The sequence below is a fragment of the Astatotilapia calliptera genome, chromosome 7 (genome assembly GCF_964374335.1).
Source record: "Astatotilapia calliptera chromosome 7, fAstCal68.1, whole genome shotgun sequence".
Lineage (NCBI taxonomy): Eukaryota > Metazoa > Chordata > Actinopteri > Cichliformes > Cichlidae > Astatotilapia > Astatotilapia calliptera.
The window spans coordinates 59,757,273-59,776,398 of NC_137428.1; the positions used below are offsets into that span (position 1 = coordinate 59,757,273).

The 19,126-nt window shown below is 41.6% G+C and overlaps 2 protein-coding genes and 1 long non-coding RNA gene across 3 annotated transcripts; 1 reads left to right on the forward strand and 2 right to left on the reverse strand.

The window, feature by feature from the left end:
* Positions 1-331: 331 nt before the first annotated feature.
* On the reverse strand, positions 332-9,436 carry LOC145430178 (uncharacterized). Its single transcript, XR_013910622.1, has 2 exons — positions 9,275-9,436; positions 332-8,965 (listed from the first exon to the last, which is right to left on the reverse strand). It is a non-coding gene; the product is annotated as an uncharacterized LOC145430178 (long non-coding RNA).
* On the forward strand, positions 8,742-15,608 carry LOC113026866 (deoxyribodipyrimidine photo-lyase). Its single transcript, XM_026176088.2, has 9 exons — positions 8,742-8,987; positions 10,447-10,954; positions 11,087-11,398; positions 11,505-11,677; positions 11,776-11,860; positions 11,939-12,171; positions 12,309-12,503; positions 12,618-12,843; positions 12,967-15,608. The coding sequence occupies exons 1-9, from the start codon at positions 8,742-8,744 to the stop codon at positions 13,509-13,511; spliced, it is 2,523 nt and encodes an 840-aa protein (XP_026031873.2). The 3' UTR covers positions 13,512-15,608.
* LOC113027474 (glycine cleavage system H protein, mitochondrial-like) lies at positions 15,342-18,864 on the reverse strand. Its single transcript, XM_026177090.2, has 5 exons — positions 18,665-18,864; positions 18,441-18,520; positions 17,077-17,140; positions 16,792-16,923; positions 15,342-15,902 (listed from the first exon to the last, which is right to left on the reverse strand). Exons 1-5 carry the CDS (start codon positions 18,813-18,815, stop codon positions 15,805-15,807), a joined length of 525 nt encoding a protein of 174 aa, XP_026032875.1. The 5' UTR covers positions 18,816-18,864; the 3' UTR covers positions 15,342-15,804.
* Positions 18,865-19,126: the final 262 nt, after the last annotated feature.

The window sequence follows — 19,126 nt, forward strand, 5'->3', positions numbered from 1 at the left end:
GCTGCGGTGTGCGTCTGGCTTGGGAGGCTTTTGATGTGCAACCGTGTGTGCGTAACACGGCCAAGTGTGGAAGGCGTTTGGTGAATGGAGCCATGACCTCTGGGGTCACTTCATTAATTACATCTGTGACATTCAGCCAGATGAGTTTCCTTTGTGACTAAATGATATGATGAATATTAACGACCTCGGATGAATTACATTGCTGCTCCTGCTGCTGCTGCTGATGATGATAATGTGTTTTACGACTCTGGGAGAGAGGAGAGGAAAATTGCACACTACAGCACATTTAGGACACACAAATTTTCATATGCAACATTTCAAAGACCACAGCTTAGGTTGGTAGAGAAGATTTTATTATTTGCTCATTTCTTATGTAAAACTTCCCAGTGGTTGATGAGACAACTTGCTGGAGAGGGGGGAAAAACTTCAATGAACATGGGAATGTAGTGTTCGATCAGACACGCGCACAAGTCGAGCACAAACCTGTATCTGCTTCTTGTTCTCTCGCGGCAAGCCCTTCATTTCACTGTTACACAGAAATGCGGCAACGGAAGATGTAACTGTGAAACTCGGGGTTGTTCTGATTGGGTTTGCTGGGCGGAGACAAGCAGATACATGGCGAGAACAATAGGAAGGTAACCACAGAAAAGGGCTTGAGATAGCTTCGTAGCTCATGATAGCCATCTTAGAAAGTCATCCTGATAAAGTGATCCCCCACCATTTCTCCTTCTCCCTGTCCTCCCCCTCTTAATCAAATGAGTACTGTGCAGCTGGTGGGGTTGCGGCAAAAAAGGGGGTTCGAGTGAGTGTATGCGTGTGGAGAGTAGGTGGAGGTGGGGGGGCTTTGAGGGATAGCGTGAAATTATTGCCTGCTGGTGTATATGTGTCACTGGGGGTAGTAGGGTAGAGTAGGGGGTTGGGCTGGGGCTGGGGAGTAATGTCATTGCCTGCTGGTGTATCTGTAGTGGGGGCTCATTTAGATTTAGATTGGTTATGTGAGGAGAGAGCTGAAAGGCCAGCTCATGTTTATGCATGAATCCCAAAGCATGCTGCTGTGGTGGAGCCCCGAGTTAAAGAGACAGAGCTGAAATATATTCGCACATTCAGACGCACCTCTGTTTCTTAGGATAAGGCTTGAGCTGAAGCGACGCTGCGCTATCAGATTTCAGTCAGTGTGTGCATGTGTGCGCACGCCTGTGCACACAGATTACACCTCAGTCCAAATTAATATATTGCTTTAAATCCAAAATATTAAAAAGATGTCAGAGGTTGTGTTTTTTTTTCTCTTTTAACTACAATTTTTAACTACAGCCTTTACCACCCTTTTCCTGACTGTGTCGAGACGAGTGCTTTGGAGTCCTCTACAGCTGATGCAGAGGCTACACTGAGTTCATGGGAGCTTCCCACATTACACTCACTCATACCCAGAGAGTAATCAGTAAATGTCTTTGAAGGAGAGTTTGTTCAGCACTTCATCAGGTATAAAGTGGTTTTTATTTGGAAATGTGGTCCCTATCCATCTTTTAAATGACTTTTTAATGGTCGTCACACCATCCTAATCAATCATGTGGCAGAGCTAGCCTGCAAGCGCAAATACACTCTATTTATAATTCCTATATTCTGCAGCAAAAACCCGACTCAGTGTGCCTCTCAGTACTGTAAACAAACAGATACAAAATCAGTAGGTTTGTCTTTCCAATTTTGTGCAGACATTGGAAAAACTTCCTTTAGCAATCTCCAGCATCCTGGTTATGAGGTACCCCGCGTAATTTGTCTTTATATTACATCAATAACTTTTTCAAAGGAAGGATAGAGTAACTTTCCCCCCCAAGTAGTGCAGTTTATTGTTGTTCTTCTGTGTCTCTTTATTCAGGCCCACACTTCATGAAGGCCCCCTGCTCACCGTCACCACTCCCCCTCCCGCCTCACTGGCGACCACAGTACTTTACATCTATAATGAGATACAAATACGCATCAGCAGGACAGTGTCTATGCCACGCGTCACTCTGTGAATATTACTCACACTTATTAGCTGGATTATGTTAATCTTTACACTTTTTGCTCACAGACAACAGACTCCCCATGATATGGGGGTGGTCACGGCAGCAAGCGTGTGTTGTCCTGTGTGTGTATTTCTGAGTGTGCGCCTGCATGTCTGTTAAAGTGATTGCCATGTTGTCAAACTGATCTGCATGAGAAAGGGTGGTCTAATTACATCACTTATGTAAATGAGAAATGCACACAGCCAAGCACATACATACACATCGCAGAGGTCAAAAAGACAGTGCAGGCTGCCCCCTTATTGACTAACACAGGGTGGCATCACCACCTGTCAGAAATAGCCCTGTGCTCACACTGTACACAGAAGTTACAGGCTGTTTCGATGCACACCACTCAGATAAATCAGAAATGGAAGTCGATTGGTCAAGCTCACATTAGACTAAAGCACTCAAAATGTTATTGGAAAATGTCCGACCGCATATCCAGTGATTAGTCTTTTTTTCAGACTGAAACACTGATAGTATCCCTGTTGGAATGATTTATTGAGTCTGACACATTTTAATTAAGCCCAAATTAAATGAATCGGCTGGCGGACTATAAAACATTGCAGTTTAATAACGAGCCCCTACATTTTCCTTTTTTTCCCCCCCTTCCTTCATCCAATCCCATTTTGGCTAGCCGCACCAAATAACCTCTCTCCATTTAATGATATGCAAATGAATTTTCATGAACCCCATGATCCCATGCGATGATTAAACTGAGATGACATTAGCTGCCATGCTGCTGCCACTCTCAGTGTTTCTGTCTCCCTATTTTCTGTCTCCCTATCTCTACCATCTTCCTTTGTATCCACGACAACAGCCAACTGGTGATATTAACAGGGTTCATTGTCAATATTCCCTTTCCTTCACCATTCCTTGAAATTTCCTTTGTGAGAAGTGACATTTTGCATATCCGCTGTTATTTCAGAGAAGTTTTCCCAATGCCAGCAGAGATGGCGAATCAGAGAGCTGGTTTCACTGGTTCTCACGTCTCATGTGGTAGTGAGCCCACTGCAGACATACAAGTTACAACAACTTTACAATTACTGTAGTAACATTACATAGACGATTTTAGTAACCTTCCACATCTCTTCATTTTCCACTTTCAATGCTCCCCTCCCACCGTTCCGTTTTAGTCTGTATCCAACTCCACCTCTGCTGTCGTTTATTGTACTCCATTTGCATAATGAAGCCCAGGCTTAATTAAGATCCCACTGGAGTCTGGAGCCAAGGATGAAGGAAGGAAGGACGAGGGAGGGGGAGGTAGTGAGGGAGGAATCCGGCGTTCCTTAGCTTATCCGCACGTGTCCAAATAGGAGGCACAATTTGGGGGGGAGAAGAGCGTTGACGAGTGATTAAATCACTAATTATGATCGGCTGTTAGAATTAGTGTGTGGCTGTTAATTAGCTGCAGATGAGATGCCCAGACAGTTGCCCGCCTCTGATGACTGCAGAACCCTCCCTGACTGGCAATAGAGAAACACAGCTTGACACCCTGGAGATGATGCCAACACATCCCTCCCTTTAAACACACACAGCAGTCTGAGGGGATATCCCTTTAAGAAGATCCCAGGTGTGCAAGTGCAGGAAAGAGGCTCTTCATCATCCTTGTCCACCCACTCCCACTGTTCTTCGTTAAGCACAAAATCCCCCATTTTCCTCCTTCTGCATCCGTTATTCATTTTGCTCATTATTCCTCTCTTTCCACATAGTCTTTCTGCCCATACTGGAATGGTATGATCCCTCCTCTTAGATTTTTGTGATGGGCAGCAGCATCCTTTCAGTGCAGCAGCTGGCACTGAGCAGAGTTGGCATCACGGAAATAGTTTTTCTCCCAAACTCCCACCACGGCTACATTTGTAGTTCTACTTGTAGTTCTTTTGCTACTTTTTTTGCCGTGGCATTTAGTACATTTTAGTGTATCTATTGGTCGTGCCCGCGAACGCCTCGCAGTTTGTGTTTGGCATGGTGCCATCTCTGTTTCCAGTCTTTCCCTTGAGGGGGTGCCACCGCCAAAAACGTTCAAGGCATCCGAAATGTTTTGCTCACCGTACGGAGGTTTCTGTTTACTAATGTGTGCATTATGTTGCTTTGGCAGGGTGCCATCTTTCTCCCTGTACCCTTGCCGCCCCTGAAAAGATGCCATCACTAAATCGCTGGCAACCGTTGCCCGGGCACCTCTTCTTGGCTTTGTCCAAACAAACAAATGGTGATTAGTAGCAAATCCTCGGAGGTGAGTCCTCGTCTTTGACTATGACAGTTTTCCGCCATTCGCTTCGAATGCTTCGGGCATGCCACATGTACAAACTGGCATGCTGCCCGTTGGGTGGCACGCTGCAGCTGGCATAGAAAGGAAGAAAAATTGAATAACGGTTACAATAATTCCAACGCTGTTTCCCATTCTGCGACCTATCGTGCATTTACAAATTTAAAGTATTGTCCATCTTTCTCCTCAACATCCTATGATTCTGTCGTTTATCGATATCCGAGTCCTCTGCTTGCTGGCATCTCACTTACTTCTATGCTCCGCTATCCTCTGATATTTTTCCCATCTTCCCTTTCTCTGCCCAGTCTCTTGTTCGTTACGCCCCATTATGCCTGTGCCAAGGTGCCACCATGGTAGCAGTATGGAGGTCTGTTTCTCTTCCTCTTTCATTCTTATTCTCCTCCTCGCCCCTTTTCCCATGCCCATGCCCGCCCCTGCTCAAGTCCTGACTGGATGGCACTGTGCCAACCTGCCACCGCCATCGCTCTCATTTGTAGCTCATCCCTCCGTTGCCCTTCCCCCTGTCTCTTCATTTCCATCCCTCTCTTTTCCCCTTATTTCATTCATTTATTTTCTAACAAAAAAAAAAAAACGCTTCACATTGTATGGAACACTTTATGTGTTGGACCTCTAGTTATGCGCAAGATCACTTCAGACATACAAACTTTTCATTCCTTAAAGTCACTCTGCAAATCTTTGCTGTCATTTGAAAGACTTTTTTTGGCACCTGAAGAAATGCTCTCAGTGGCTGCCCTGTAGGTAATTACAGCAGCACTCACTTATTCCACTGAGACAAGAGGAGAAGGACGAAGAGAGCCCCGAGTTTGTAGAGAGCTTGTGCTGTTTTAATTAACTTTAACCAACCCCCCATTATGTGTGTTTCACTTCACATCTCCTAGAGCCTTGAGTAGGTTGTGCTCGTTCACACATGAACAATACAGCAATATGATTGATATGATCATCAGTAAAATTGATTGTATACCATTGACCTAACCCACTTTGCCAAGATGACCCTTGCTCCCTTGTTTTTCTTTTTTTTTTCTCCCACTCTTTTAATTCTCTTGAGTCAAACAAAAGCTGGCAGTGGTGGTGATGCTATTAAGCAAATACTCTCATTAGAACACAAAACATAATGAATATGTAAATGGTGTGTGTAATTTATGCATGGGCTGAGAGACTTGTTGTCTATTCAGCCCTTTATTATACTCTCTATTTTTATCCCCTTTTCCTTAAAAGTTCACACTCTTTACCAATTTACTGCTTTTCTTAGACCACATCCTGTGACTGAATCCTTGGGGGACTTCTCGAGGTCTATCTATTGTCTCCTTTATTTTGCCTTTTTTTATGTCTACACTTTTCTCCTTGCCTTTAACCATGGTTTGTACTCTCTAACAGTCTTTTTTCTCTGTTTGCTTCTTTTGGCTCACATCCTGTCCTCTCCAAAAACAAACCCTGCAGTGACGCATTAAACCAACAACTGAGTGTTTGAACAAGGTCTTTCTTCCAGGAATATGAATACTGAATAATCTATCCACTAAATCGCATCCGGACCTGATTGTGTTGTATTCTGTTTTCCCTTTGTCCCTCTGTGACTGTGTTGATCTTAATGTGTGGTCCAAACTGTGTGGCAAATTGAAGCGTGTCCTGATAGACGGAGAGTAGCCTTGCTCCTGTCTAGGATAAACACCTATAATACTCTGGCTCCCTTGGCAATCACCATAGCAACAAACCATGGTACCCACGTGAGTTGCATAATAAGATGTTCCCCAAGACCATGGACCATAAAGCGACAAAGTGACAAACTAGACACCCGCAGCACTGGCTGTAAGACAGAAAAATTCATTTTGAACAAAACAAAGGTTATGTTTGACATTTGAATGGTTATTTTCTATTTGTCAATAAGCTCACATCAGAAAACATGCACCCTTACAAGCACATACACCTTTTCTGTGTCTCCAGACCTTAAAAGGTGCTGATGAGCTGCAGTCAATGATTGTAATGAGCTATCGATCACCGTGGGAAAACAGAGGGACAGAGAAGGGTGAGGGAGGCAGAGGGAACCAGAGGACACACACACACAAACTGAAGGACTGCCAGAAAAAAAAATAAGAAAAACTTCAGATGAACTAAATGGAGACAAGCTGCCTGAGACAGAGTATCAATACTTGCTTTAATCAAGACTTCATCTCCCATTGTTCTGCTTGAAATAGAATTTATGGGACTGTGTTTTCTGTGATCACAGGTTTAAATGGAAGTGGTCAACTCAGGGCAGTGTGTGGATGAGTTGATTTGCGAAGGATGACCATGCAGACACGCTTGCCATGACCAAGTACAGATGCCAGTGAATGGCACTGACGCAGTATCTCTATATTCCCCTCTTTTTGTGCTGTATGCATGGAGTGAAGGCAGACAGCTTTAGGGAAGGGGGAGGTGCGTTGCGTGTGTGTGTGTGTCGTGTGTTGGCTGGCGTTTCAGATAATGAAATGCAGCAGGGAACAAAGAGCTGGGGGCCCCTATTCTCTGTGCTGCAGCTTCATTTTCACTCCCGTCAGTCTATGATTCTTCTAAACCCTCTTTCTTGTGTACACGCATGCATGTGTGTGTGTGTGTGCGTACGTGCATGTTTATGTTTGTATGAACCAGTTGTTGTTATGTGCACGAGTCTCCCCTCCTCCTCCCCCCCCTGTTAGCATTCTGCATGGCAGATCCCCCTAATGTAATAACTGTGTCTGCATGTCTAATTTACAGCAGGAGAGAGTAAATAGCCTGTGGTTAATTACAGTACGTGTGTGTGCTTGTGTGTATGTGCGTGTGTGAGTCTATGCAAGTGTCTACATGCGCGTGGGTGTGTCAGAATGATTTATGAGTTGCAAATAGCTACACTAGTGGCCCGTTTCTCCTCACTTAGTTTTTAATCTGTCTTTCCATTAATTTTCCTGGAGACGTTATTATGGTTTTATAACAATGTGCACGAGGATGCACATATGAGTACACGCGTGTGTTAATGAGACCGAGGTGTGGACATTTCGCGAGTATCAGCTCTACGTGGGCACCTGGACTGCACTTTTGCTTTTGCTTCTCTATTTCCCTTCCTTCCTTTTCCCCTTTTTCTCTCTTTTGGTGCTTCATTCACTCTCTTCATTGAGAGCCACAATGAACACAGATCTTTATTGACAGTACACGGTAGAACATGGAAACAGCAGGTCAATCCGTTTAGCCCAAGGGCCGATACACCAATTCACCAATTTGTCAGTGTTAGTTTGAAAGAGAAAAGCAGCTAATCTCTCCTCTCTGCTCTCTATTGATCACACACTTAGACTCCACTTCTCTGTCTAAACACTATTGATTCTCTCTCTCTCTCAATCTCTTTCTCCCGCTCCCTCTCTTTCGGTCTTGCTCTATTCACATACCACAGCACTCAACACCATATTCCCTTCTTACACTCCCACTACTTTTCACATAATAGTTTTGAATAACTCAGATCGTATGTCCTTGTTTGCGAAGCCTTGAGTCGCATTTTAGACGAACACTTGAGAATTTGTTTTTATATAAGTAAAATAAGACTTCTGAGTAATTCCTGTAATAGTATCACAAGTGGAGCTTATCAACTATACAAAGCATTTTAAAGTTTGCTCCACAAGTGTCACAAATCATTGTCCCCTGCTGCGTACTTTCAAAAGCTTATTCATGGTCTCATTAAAAAAATCAATTACTTAGCAACCCTTCAACAGTCTGAATACAGACTGTGATTAAAAAAAAAAAAATCACTGCTGGGTACACCGTCTCCTGTCTCCTGGCTTTGTTTTTCAGTCACATCACAGGCTGCACTTGAAAAAGGCCACATTCCTGTCAAGATGAAGGCTATGTAAAAATTATAGAGTGATTATCCAAAGGAAGATGCCCCCCCCCCCCCCTCCAGCATTTTAACATCACTTCAAATTGAACCAAGGATCTCTATTTGATTGGATTTTGCTTGTGGCGACCCTGGGAATGAAACATTTTCGTTGACAGGTATAGATTTGGCAGAGAAATGATTGTGCTGTGGACAGGAAGATGAAACACAGAGATCGACTCAAATCTATGTCAAAAACAGGCATTCATATAGCATTTATTAGGTCTATATTGCTCTGCTATAATGCCAAGTTAATGAAATGTAAACAAGGAATCCCATCTGTTACTCACACGCTGTGAAAAGAAAAAAAACCCAGCCTAACACCCATGGGCTTTACTAGCCTCCTGCATAGCTCATTTATATTAGATTTGTACACCCCCTACTGGTGCTTTTTACTCATTACAATTTACCCCAGGTTACAAAACATTTGACACATGGCTTGTGTAACTGAAAATCAGCTGTTGTTTGGTAACCGGTAGTTCAGGAGGTTGAGATGATCGTGAATATAGAGCTTAGGCTTTAATCTTTTTAACAAACTAAAATGTCAGTCACCTTTTACTCGAAGATGCCTCCTTCAGGAGCTGATGCCCAAGCCACAGTGAAATGGTGGTTAGGGGAAGTACTGGAGGGTCGAGAGGATCCCGAGGGTTTCTTCGCCGTGTGTGTGTCCATCCTGGGGCAAGTAGAGACCCGCTCACAGTTTCTGTCCCTCATCGAGCCTCTGTCCACGGGTGACAGACTCCTGCACGCCAGTCTCACCTCCATCTACCAGGAATATTTCACCAAGGTCAGTAAATGTTTCAGCAATAGAAGTACATTCAGGTTGGAGGACTTGTAACACCTAGGCTTAAGTCAGCAAAAATAAAATACATACAAAAAATGACACGAACAAAACACAATAAGGAAGTAACAGGACTTAATTAAACGACTGGCGTTTTTAGAGATTAACTCAAGCATTTGATGATACACGTAACTTTAGGTAGCTAGTTGTGTTTTTGTCACTTTTTCATTTTACCTACTAGCCTAGCTTAACCTAAAATAAATAAATACGTAAATAAATGAAAGAAAACATACATAAGTATTAATGATTTCCTAATGGCGGTACAGGAGCAGCTCTTCACCGAAACTGCAAACCACTGCCAAGGCTAAAGTTTCCCCCTTTTGTGAATGCGGAGCCCCGGGATCTGCGTTAATTGGTGATATTTTCCCGAGAACTACGGAAGCGTTGAGCTGCCACCCAGGCAAAAGAAAAATAGAGCTATATCACATCATAACGTGAAAACTTTATTGTTCTCACAATATACTATCATGTTAGTACAATATACTTTTCACGTTTGAACAACATAATATCACGTCATTACAATATACATAATTATTACGTTCGTAGAATATAAAAAGTTTTTTGTTATAACGTGATATTAAGTATATTGTAATGACGTGATAGTATATTGAACAAACATGAAAAGTATATTGTAAGAACAATAAAGTTTTGTGATATATCTCTATTTTTATTTTGCCTGGGTGGCAGCTCTATGCTTCCCTACATCGAGATGATGTCTCCCAATTTTTTCCCATTTCAGTTTTCTTTGTATTTGTAGGGATTTTTTCTAAAAATGTCTAAAAGTAATTTAGAAAATGGAAATTGTGATTTCCTTGGCATTTTCCACTTTCCCTAAACAATTTGAGGAAAGTGGACAAGTGGAGGACAAAAGAAGTGGCAGGTCTAAAGAACTATCTAAAGCAGATGAACAGTATCTGAAAGTCATGTCCAGAAGAAATAGGAGAAAAAAAAATCAAAAACAAGACCTGACACAGGACCTGAGAGATGCATGTGATGCTGCCCATCAGCGCAGGATTTAATCCCAGTGCTGATAGGGATTAGGGCAGGACCCCCTGGAATCTAGAGGGCGGTGTTGGAGATGAAGATGGGGGCTTGAATGAAGCCTGAGTGACAAGACGGAACTGGTGATGGGGAGAATTTGGGTTACAATAAGGTGTCTGCAAGGAAGAATGACAGGTTTGCATGTGTCCCTTATGAAGTACTTGATGAGTGTAAACCAAGCCGTGCCTGTACACACCCATCTAATTAAAGAGATAATACATTTAAATAATTGAAACACCTGTGGTAGTTTTTGATAAAAGCTAATGTCTTGTCATTTAGGGCATAGTGTACACATTCGTCTTTTTAAACTACTAAAGAATTGTTTTAAAAGTAATAACAGTGGGTTGTCCTGCTTAAATTTTAGACTGAAGATGACGAGCTGGAACTTGCTTTGGCTCTCTCTCTACTGGATATGAAAGGTCAGAGAGGATCTGTTCAGCTGAATTCTATATTAAAGCCTGAAGGAAGCAACTGCACCAATCAAACTGGATCCTGGAACAGAGAGAGTCCACCGCAGACAGCCAGAGAGATGGAGTTTCAAATAAGTACGTATCCTAATAAGCAGACACTCGGGACAGGTCAGACTGTGTGTGTCTCAGAACAGGAGGGAGATGTGGATCAATCACAGAAACCAAAACGCTCTAAGAATAGGCGGCAGAGGCGAAAATGTACTGGCCAGCACCTTGTAGGTTTACCCCGCTCTCCATCAGCACCACCACCAGTGTTACTGTGGTTCAGGAGGGATTTGCGGCTGTGTGACAATCCTGCTCTCGTGGCGTCACTAGAAGTGGGTGCACCTGTCATACCTGTCTTCATCTGGAGCCCCAAAGAAGAGGAGGGAACGGGCATTACAGTGGCTATGGGAGGAGCTTGTAAGTTTGATCAAGGAATCAGTGGTTATAGCAATACTTTGTCTCATGTCTTCATAATAGTTCTTGACAAAATCCTTGTTTGTAAGGCTCTGTATTCTAATTGTCTGAATGTATCTTCCCTTTTTTAAATAGGTAAATATTGGTTGCATCAGGCATTGTTGTGTTTTTGTTCATCTTTGGAGCACATCGGCAGCCGTCTTGTCGTCCTCAAGGCAAATGGGGAGATGACAAGTACTGAATCTTCTCTGAAGGCACTTAAGGAGCTGATTAAAGAGACTGGGGCAAGAACAGTGCTGGCTAATGCCTTGTATGAGCCCTGGCTGAAGGAGAGAGATGATCTGGTAGTATCAGCTCTGCAGAAACAAGGTGTTGAATGCAGGATGTTCCACTCTTATTGTCTCAGAGACCCTTATTCTGTCACCACGGAGGGTGTTGGCCTTCGAGGTTAGTCAAAGCATATTTCTATGTGCATACTGGGTTTGCTGATAATGTATACCTAAATTACAATATGGCTATTCTGATGAACTTTTATTGTTTTTTTATGATGTAGGAATAGGTTCAGTCTCTCACTTCATGAGCTGCTGTAGACAGAACCCAGGGACTGCAGTAGGAGTTCCCCTGGACCCCCCGGTATCTCTCCCTACACCTGCCCACTGGCCAAAGGGGCTCTGTTTGGATGAACTAGGCTTGGCACGCATGCCCCGCAGGAAGGATGGCACAACGGTTAGAAACCAAAGCTCTAAGGCAGAACAAAACAACTTAAAAAATAATTTAAATCACGCATCTGTCAATGTTTTCTTTGTTTTCTCTTCGGCATTCAGGTTGACTGGGCAGCGAATATTAGAAAGACCTGGGATTTTAGTGAAGGAGGAGCGCAAGCCCGTCTAGAGGCCTTTCTTCATGATGGTGAGACACCTATTGTTCAGTTGGTTATCTTAACAGACTTGGCAATGAACAACACCATATATTTATTTCTATTTCTAGGTGTGTATAGATATGAAAAAGAGTCAGGCAGGGCAGATGCTCCGAACACCAGCTGCTTGTCGCCCTATCTTCATTTTGGTCAGCTCAGTCCACGCTGGTTAATGTGGGATGCCAAAGGAGCACGTTGTCGACCCCTAAAGTTCCAACGCAAATTGGCGTGGAGAGATTTGGCTTACTGGCAGCTCACGCTGTTTCCTGACCTCCCATGGGAATCCATCAGACCTCCATACAAGGTGGAAATTAGTTATAGACTACAAAGTGAATATTAACCATACCATAAAATTGTAAACTTTTTTTGTTGCCACGTCAATTTATTAATTTGTAATAAAGGCCTAAACCACATTATGGATAATTTTACATCCACTGGCAGGCTTTGCAGTGGAGCAGTGATCGGGGCCACCTCAAGGCATGGCAGCGAGGACGAACAGGCTACCCTCTGGTCGATGCAGCCATGAAGCAGCTGTGGCAAACAGGCTGGATGAACAACTACATGAGACATGTAGTGGCATCTTTTCTCATAGCATATCTTTATCTGCCTTGGCAAGAAGGCTATCGCTGGTTCCAGGTGAGATGCGTGTGCACACTGGGACTAATGCACTCACAAAGATATTGCACCAAATGCCTGACAAATATTCACAAGTACTACTTAACTTCCTGACTGTATCCAACCCATTTTTAGGACACCCTGGTGGATGCAGATGTTGCCATAGATGCAATGATGTGGCAGAATGGGGGCATGTGTGGCCTGGATCACTGGAACTTTGTCATGCACCCTGTTGACGCAGCAATGACCTGTGACCCCTACGGTACCTATGTTAGGAAATGGTGTCCTGAACTTGCAGAGTTGCCTGACGAGCTTATTCACAAACCCTGGAAATGTCCTGCATCTATGCTGCGGCGTGCAGGTGAGACATTTTATTGTAATTCACTTTTTAAATAAGATAAATGTATGGAATCATGCTTTGCATAGTTTAGTTTTAACAGTTAATATATCAATTTATTACATCGATGCTGTCCTCACGGTTTAGGTGTGGTGTTTGGCCAGTCGTATCCCGAGCGAATAATTACAGATCTCGAGGAGCGAAGGAATCAGTCTCTGCAGGATGTAGCTTTGGTGCGCAGGGAGTTTGAACAGTATGTGGACAAACGCTCAGGCTGCGATTTGGTGCCTTTGCCCCCACGCCTGGTCTCTGAGGCTTTGGGTTTATCACACAAGGATGGGGCTGTGGTGACACAAGGAAAGCAGTTCCTGTTGCCTGTCATCACTCGCATGGAATTCAAACACCAGCATGAAGATCCGGATGCTGATGCCACATCAAACCCCTACAACGCAGTTTTAAAAGGATACGTGAGCCGAAAGAGGGACGAGACCATTGCTTTCCTTAATAAGAGAGACTTCACTGCCAGTGTAATGCATGAGGCAGTCCAAAGAAAGGAGAGGCTCAACAGCGATTATCGGAGAATGGAGGGGCTCCCACCGTCTCCTTCACCTCGAGGCAGGGCCAGACGAACTCCCACAGCCAAGGACAGGTTCTCTATAGTACCCGGTGGGGCAGTCACTTCTCTAAAGTGACCAAGACTACAAACTTTTTAGTCATTTGCCACAGAATGTAAACATATTACAAATTTATTGAGTGTAAAAATTATGCCAAGACATATTCTGCCAATGTGGATGTGGAAAATATTTGTGGAAAAAAAGTAGATTGCAAGGGGGCTGGAAAATGCTCTCAAAAGTTTATATTCAGTTTGACCTCAGGTACTGTGTTTAATAATGGCAGCATACACTGCGTTCCAAATTATTATGCAAATGATATTTTTCTGTTTTTGCTACTTAGTCGATTCAAATGACAGTCGGCATAATTTTCGAGTCATCGACCAATAGAGTATAATTCAAATGTTACTGAACAAAACTCCCAATGAAAACAGTATGTTTTTCAAAAATAAAAAAAACTTAAAATGCACTGTTCCAAATTATTACGCACACAGACTTTCAAAAGATTTTATAGATTGTAAAGAATCGAAAATGGTTATTTGTTGAATTTGCAGCATTAGTAGATCAATTTCACTAACATCAAAAGCGATTTCAATCAAAAACATCTTAACAGGTCAAGTTACATATTAACATAGGACCCCTTATTTGATAGCAGTTTTACAATTCTTGCATCCATGGAACAGTTTCTACTTGAATGGTTTGCAGGATGTCAGAATAGCCTCCCAGCGCTGCTGTTTGGAGGTGAACTGCCTCCCACCCTCATATTTTTTGTTTGAGGATGCTCCAAAGGTTCTCAATAGGATTGAAGTCAGGGAAGAATGGGGACCACACCATGAGTTCCTCTCCTTTTATGCCAATAGCAGTCAATGATGCAGAGGTATTCCTTGTAGCATGAGATGGTGCATTGTCTTGCATGAAGATGGTTTTGTTCTTCTCTTTCTACCATGGAAGAAAGTGGTCAGTCAGAAGCTCCACATACTTTGCAGAAATCATTTTCACACCTTCAGGGACCCTAAAGGGGACAACCGGCTCTCTCCCTGTGATTCCGGCTTAAAACATGACTCTACCACCTCCTTGCTGACGACGCAGCCTTGTTGGGACATGGTGGCCGTCCACCAACCATCCACCACTGCATCCATCTGGACCATCCAGGGTTGCACTGCACTCATCAGTGAACAAGACTGTTTGAAAATTAGTCTTCATGTAGTTCTGGGCCCACTGCAGCCGTTTCTGCTTGTGAGCATTGGTTAGGGGTGGCTGAATAGGTTTATGCACAACTGCAAGTCTCTGGAAGATCCTACACCTTGATGTTCGCAGGGCTCCAGAGGGACCAGCAACTTCAAATAAGTTTTTGCTGCTTTGTAATGGCCTTTTAGCAGCTGCTCTCTTAATCTGATGTATTTGTCTGGCAGAAACCTTCCTCATTGTGCCTTTATCTGCACGAACCCATGTGTGCTCTGACTCAGCCACAAATCTCTTAACATTATGGTGATCACGCTTACATTTTTGTGAAATATCTAAGGTTTTCATTACGTGTCCAAGGCATTCAACTATTTCATGCTTTTCAGCAACAGAGAGATACTTTTTCCTTCCTATGTTGCTTGAAAATGGTGGTCTGCTTAATAATGTGGAACATCCTTCTTTAGTAGTTTTCTTTTAATTGGGCTCACCTGGCAAACTAATGATCATAAGTGTCCAAGATTGATTTCAATGATACAAAGAGTCCTGAGACACAATTCCATCCATGGGTTTAATTGAAAAACAACTAATCTTTATGACACTTAAACACAATTTGCATTATAATTTGGAATGCGGTGTATATACATATATTTATATTAGTGCGATTTATTTTTTCTTTAAGCCGTATATAAAACATAAAAATTTCAGAAATAAATGACAAAGAAAAGAGACTTTTTAAGGAAATGTTTATTTATTTTTTATTACACAGGTCCTCTGTCCACAGTTTAACCCTTATACATGCAGTGAAGATCAAAATAATTAATACCATAAAGACAAAAGTGCTTTTTAAGTCAAACAGTGTCCCAAGACAGAGTTTCAAGTCCTTCACTGAAATGATTTGTAACTATTTTATTCTAGTCTCAGTCTCTTCCACCTTTTGGTGGTTTGATGCTTTAAGAAACCAACAATGGATATTAGGTCAATGCAGGCTGGAAGGTCCCCTAAATTAAGTCTGTAAAGAAATTCTAAAGTTCACAGCTCTACAGCACTGACAGATCAGTAGCCTGGAGCTACAGAGCTCCACTGGAGAATGCTATGTATTGCGTTTTAACGGACAGGCACATATTGTGCACCTCTCTCTGCCAGTGTTGTGAGAAAAAGGGAAGGTGCACAGCACATACAGAAAGGTGTTATGTCAGTCCTCAATAGAATGGATGTATCTCTCATATGCAGCTTCATCCATTAGACTGTCAAGCTCGGCAGGTTTGGAAATGCTCATCTTCATGAGCCAACCTATAATAGATGTGTAAAAATCAAGTTAAGCTAAGCTCTGATTCAAAGATGCACACTGGTTTCAGTACTTGTAGCATTAAATGCTTCACATGAAAAAACAAAACAAAATAACTACACAAAATATGAGTATATTTTGTTCTTTGCATTGTTTAAAGATATAAGCTAAAAACCTTATAAGAGAAAATGTTTGTAAATGTCACTGACACTGTTATATATATACATACACACACACACACATATATACATACACACACACTTTTTTTTGCTTGAGTAAAATAGTCCACCAGAGAGAACAGCTTATGTTTTGCTTTCAGACTGTGAGTGAATGTTATAAGTGAAAGGTTATTTTAACATTCTGCAGTGCATTACTACCAAAGGCCATAAAGGTAATTGTGATGGGTTAGTAATTAACTTAAATAAAATGGAATGAATGCAGTGAGGGAAAAGAGATTGAAACATACAATGTCTCTGGACATCAAATATTCAGATGTTAGTTAGAAAATGTGCAATGAAGGGTCATTTTAATGAAATATAATGTAATGTAACAATAGAACAGCTCCAGCTTTATGGCCTTAATGTAGACCCTGTCTTCACTGTTATGTTGTGTTGTATTACTGCCATCTACTGTCCAGAGATTAAACCTCATAGCTTACTGCCGCGTATTATACTGGGTGATAAAACAGTTAAAAAAAAAAACATTAGGTTTTAGCAGTGATCTATATAGAAAAAAAATGCACCAATCGAAAGAAAATGCCAATGTTGTGACAAACCACAAAGAGTAATGTCATTGGTTAATTCTATTTAAGCTCTTGCATTAATCTAAAATGTCTCATACATACACCAGAGTACCCTCCACTAACTGCACTGTGACGTTTATGTGTGTACTTACCATCTTTGTAGCAAGATTTATTGACCAGACCAGGGTTGTCTGCCAGTAGCGTGTTGATCTCTACAACTTCTCCAGTTAAAGGAGAATAAAGCTCGCTGGCTGCCTTTACACTTTCCAGAGCTCCAAACTCATCTGCAGGAGTAAATTTCAGAAAGTACGTCATGAGGGACAAGAGGCCATCCACTTTCCTGCATTGTGGTGACTCTAAATCCAGCGATGACATGCATGAGATCAAGCTTTATACCCATCTTAATAATATTCACTATTATTCAGCAAACATCATACCTTGCTGAGCCAGCTGTGCCCCCACCTCTGGCAGTCCACAATAAACTACATCTCCCAATGCCTCCTGCAAGCGGTTAGGGAAAACATTTAGCCAGGACAACCAGAGTATGATGTTAAAAAAAAACAAACAAAACAGTTATTTGCGTTTCATTTAAATGTTGTGGAAAGGGATGTCTGTGTTTACATTTGAGTCACTGCTATCTGGTGTTTGAGTGTTGTGCACACACAAGAAATGTAATGACAACTGTCAGTCCTACATATACTTTCTAAACTTTTAAATAAATGCCAGTTTAAAAACTGTACTTTATATTTATGTCAGTAAATATATGTTATTTAAGTTTTTTGGGGGCCATGTGAGGGAGCATTGCCTTAATTAGCTTGCATAATAAAAGAGCTTTAAATCTTGGATCTGCCTTGCATGTGCACATATTTCAGCGCCATTGTGCTAAAAAGTCATCACCTGCAAACATAAAAAAAAAAGATTATGTTTTTATGTCTAATATATTTGCTTATATTGAAAAATAGGCTGCACTCCGCATAATCTACATATGAAATAAAGAAATAACAAGTATCTTTATGACTATATTATTGTACCTACCTACTGTGTATTTTACACAATAATAAACCCAGTCTCTTCTGGCCACTTAAAATAGCTTTTAAAAAGACATTTTTAATGTTAATGAAACACCTGAACAAACAAAGGACACATACAAGTCCCTCTGCCAAAAACTGAGTGCAGCTTCTACTGCTACTGGACTGTTTATTTCAAAACACAATGATAACATTTAAGAGAAATATGTTTCACATACTGTAAGCCATCAAATCATTTATAGCAGTTTTAATCAGTGTTGTCTCAAAAAGTGATTTGAGTGATTTACCAAAACATTGTCAGCCTAGACATGAAACGTATGCCAACCATATCTCTAAAGAATGATATAAACCAGTTTGTGACAAAGTGACTTTTACATAGCATTTACTTATCCAGCTAAAAAGTCTCTTGACATATAAAAATGTCAATTTTTAAAGAGAGAGATCTGGCCAAGCAGCATTAAAAATAACACTATTATAAAGATATTGTGTGGCCAAAAAAGGACTGGATTGATTATAATGTAGATAGAATAATGCAGAGCCATGAAGATACTCGCGAAACAGGCCATTTCTTTATTTTTCATATATAACATTTAAAGTCTATTTACCAATACAATTAAACACATTACACATAAAACTCTGAAATCAACTATCAGTTGATAATTTATTAAGACAACACCAGTAATCATCTTTTTTTCCTTCTTTTTCTGGCAAATTCCGGAAATCACATTTTGGCACCGGTCTGTGAAGTGCACGCGCAAAGGTGGAATACTCACTTGTGCAAAGTTGCTGATCCCGACCGTCCCGATTCCGTCTTCCACACGAATCCATTCGTGTTTGTCTGTGAATTTAAGCGCTGCAAGATAACACAACATACTCAGAACTTAGCGAGGATTTTGAAGTCCTCGACGAGTATGACAGAAACACTCAAACACGCTGCAGCTATCGTGTCCTTTCTGTCGCTAATGTTATCTAATACAAGACATGCATAGTCGAATACCTGCTGATAACCGGCTAGAAGAGGCTAGCGTTCTTCCAAAATAAGGCTTAGATGCCAGCTGCAATGGAGAAAGCGACGCTGAACGAGCGAGTAAAGGCAAAACTGTAGAAAAGTTGGAAGAGAGGGAACGGAGTAGCCAACAGGCAGCCATGTTTGTCGCTCACTGATGAGAGCATGTTTCTTCTTCATTGATATGAGAGGTATCAGTGGCGCTTTACTGCCCTCCACCGATCATCGTTATTGATCCTCTTGAGCGCTCGGTTTGCTATTATAAAAACTATTATTATAATTTAACTAGCAATAAATTTCTTAAAAAAATAAAGAAATGCCAAACTCAAGCCCAAAGTAAATTACTTCTACCCCTGTTGATTTTTTTTAAAAGTTGCCACAGATGGAAATGGAAACTGACTTAGAATCGATGCTGCATTATTTTAAAATAAATTTCTTGGCAGTTTGAAAGTT

What these genes read in the sequence shown, in the direction of transcription:
- LOC113027474 (XM_026177090.2), bottom strand. Translation starts at nt 18,815, where the DNA reads ATGGCTGCCTGTTGGCTACTCCGTTCCCTCTCTTCCAACTTTTCTACA. An exon ending in TTCTAGCCGGTTATCAGCAG is followed by an intron (nt 18,521 to 18,664) that starts GTATTCGACTAT and finishes GTTATCTTGCAG; the next exon opens with CGCTTAAATTCACAGACAAA. An exon ending in GGCACAGCTGGCTCAGCAAG is followed by an intron (nt 16,924 to 17,076) that starts GTATGATGTTTG and finishes TTACTCCTGCAG; the next exon opens with ATGAGTTTGGAGCTCTGGAA.
- LOC113026866 (XM_026176088.2), top strand. Translation starts at nt 8,742, where the DNA reads ATGTCAGTCACCTTTTACTCGAAGATGCCTCCTTCAGGAGCTGATGCC. An exon ending in GGAGGGTGTTGGCCTTCGAG is followed by an intron (nt 11,399 to 11,504) that starts GTTAGTCAAAGC and finishes TTTATGATGTAG; the next exon opens with GAATAGGTTCAGTCTCTCAC. An exon ending in AAGGCTATCGCTGGTTCCAG is followed by an intron (nt 12,504 to 12,617) that starts GTGAGATGCGTG and finishes ACCCATTTTTAG; the next exon opens with GACACCCTGGTGGATGCAGA.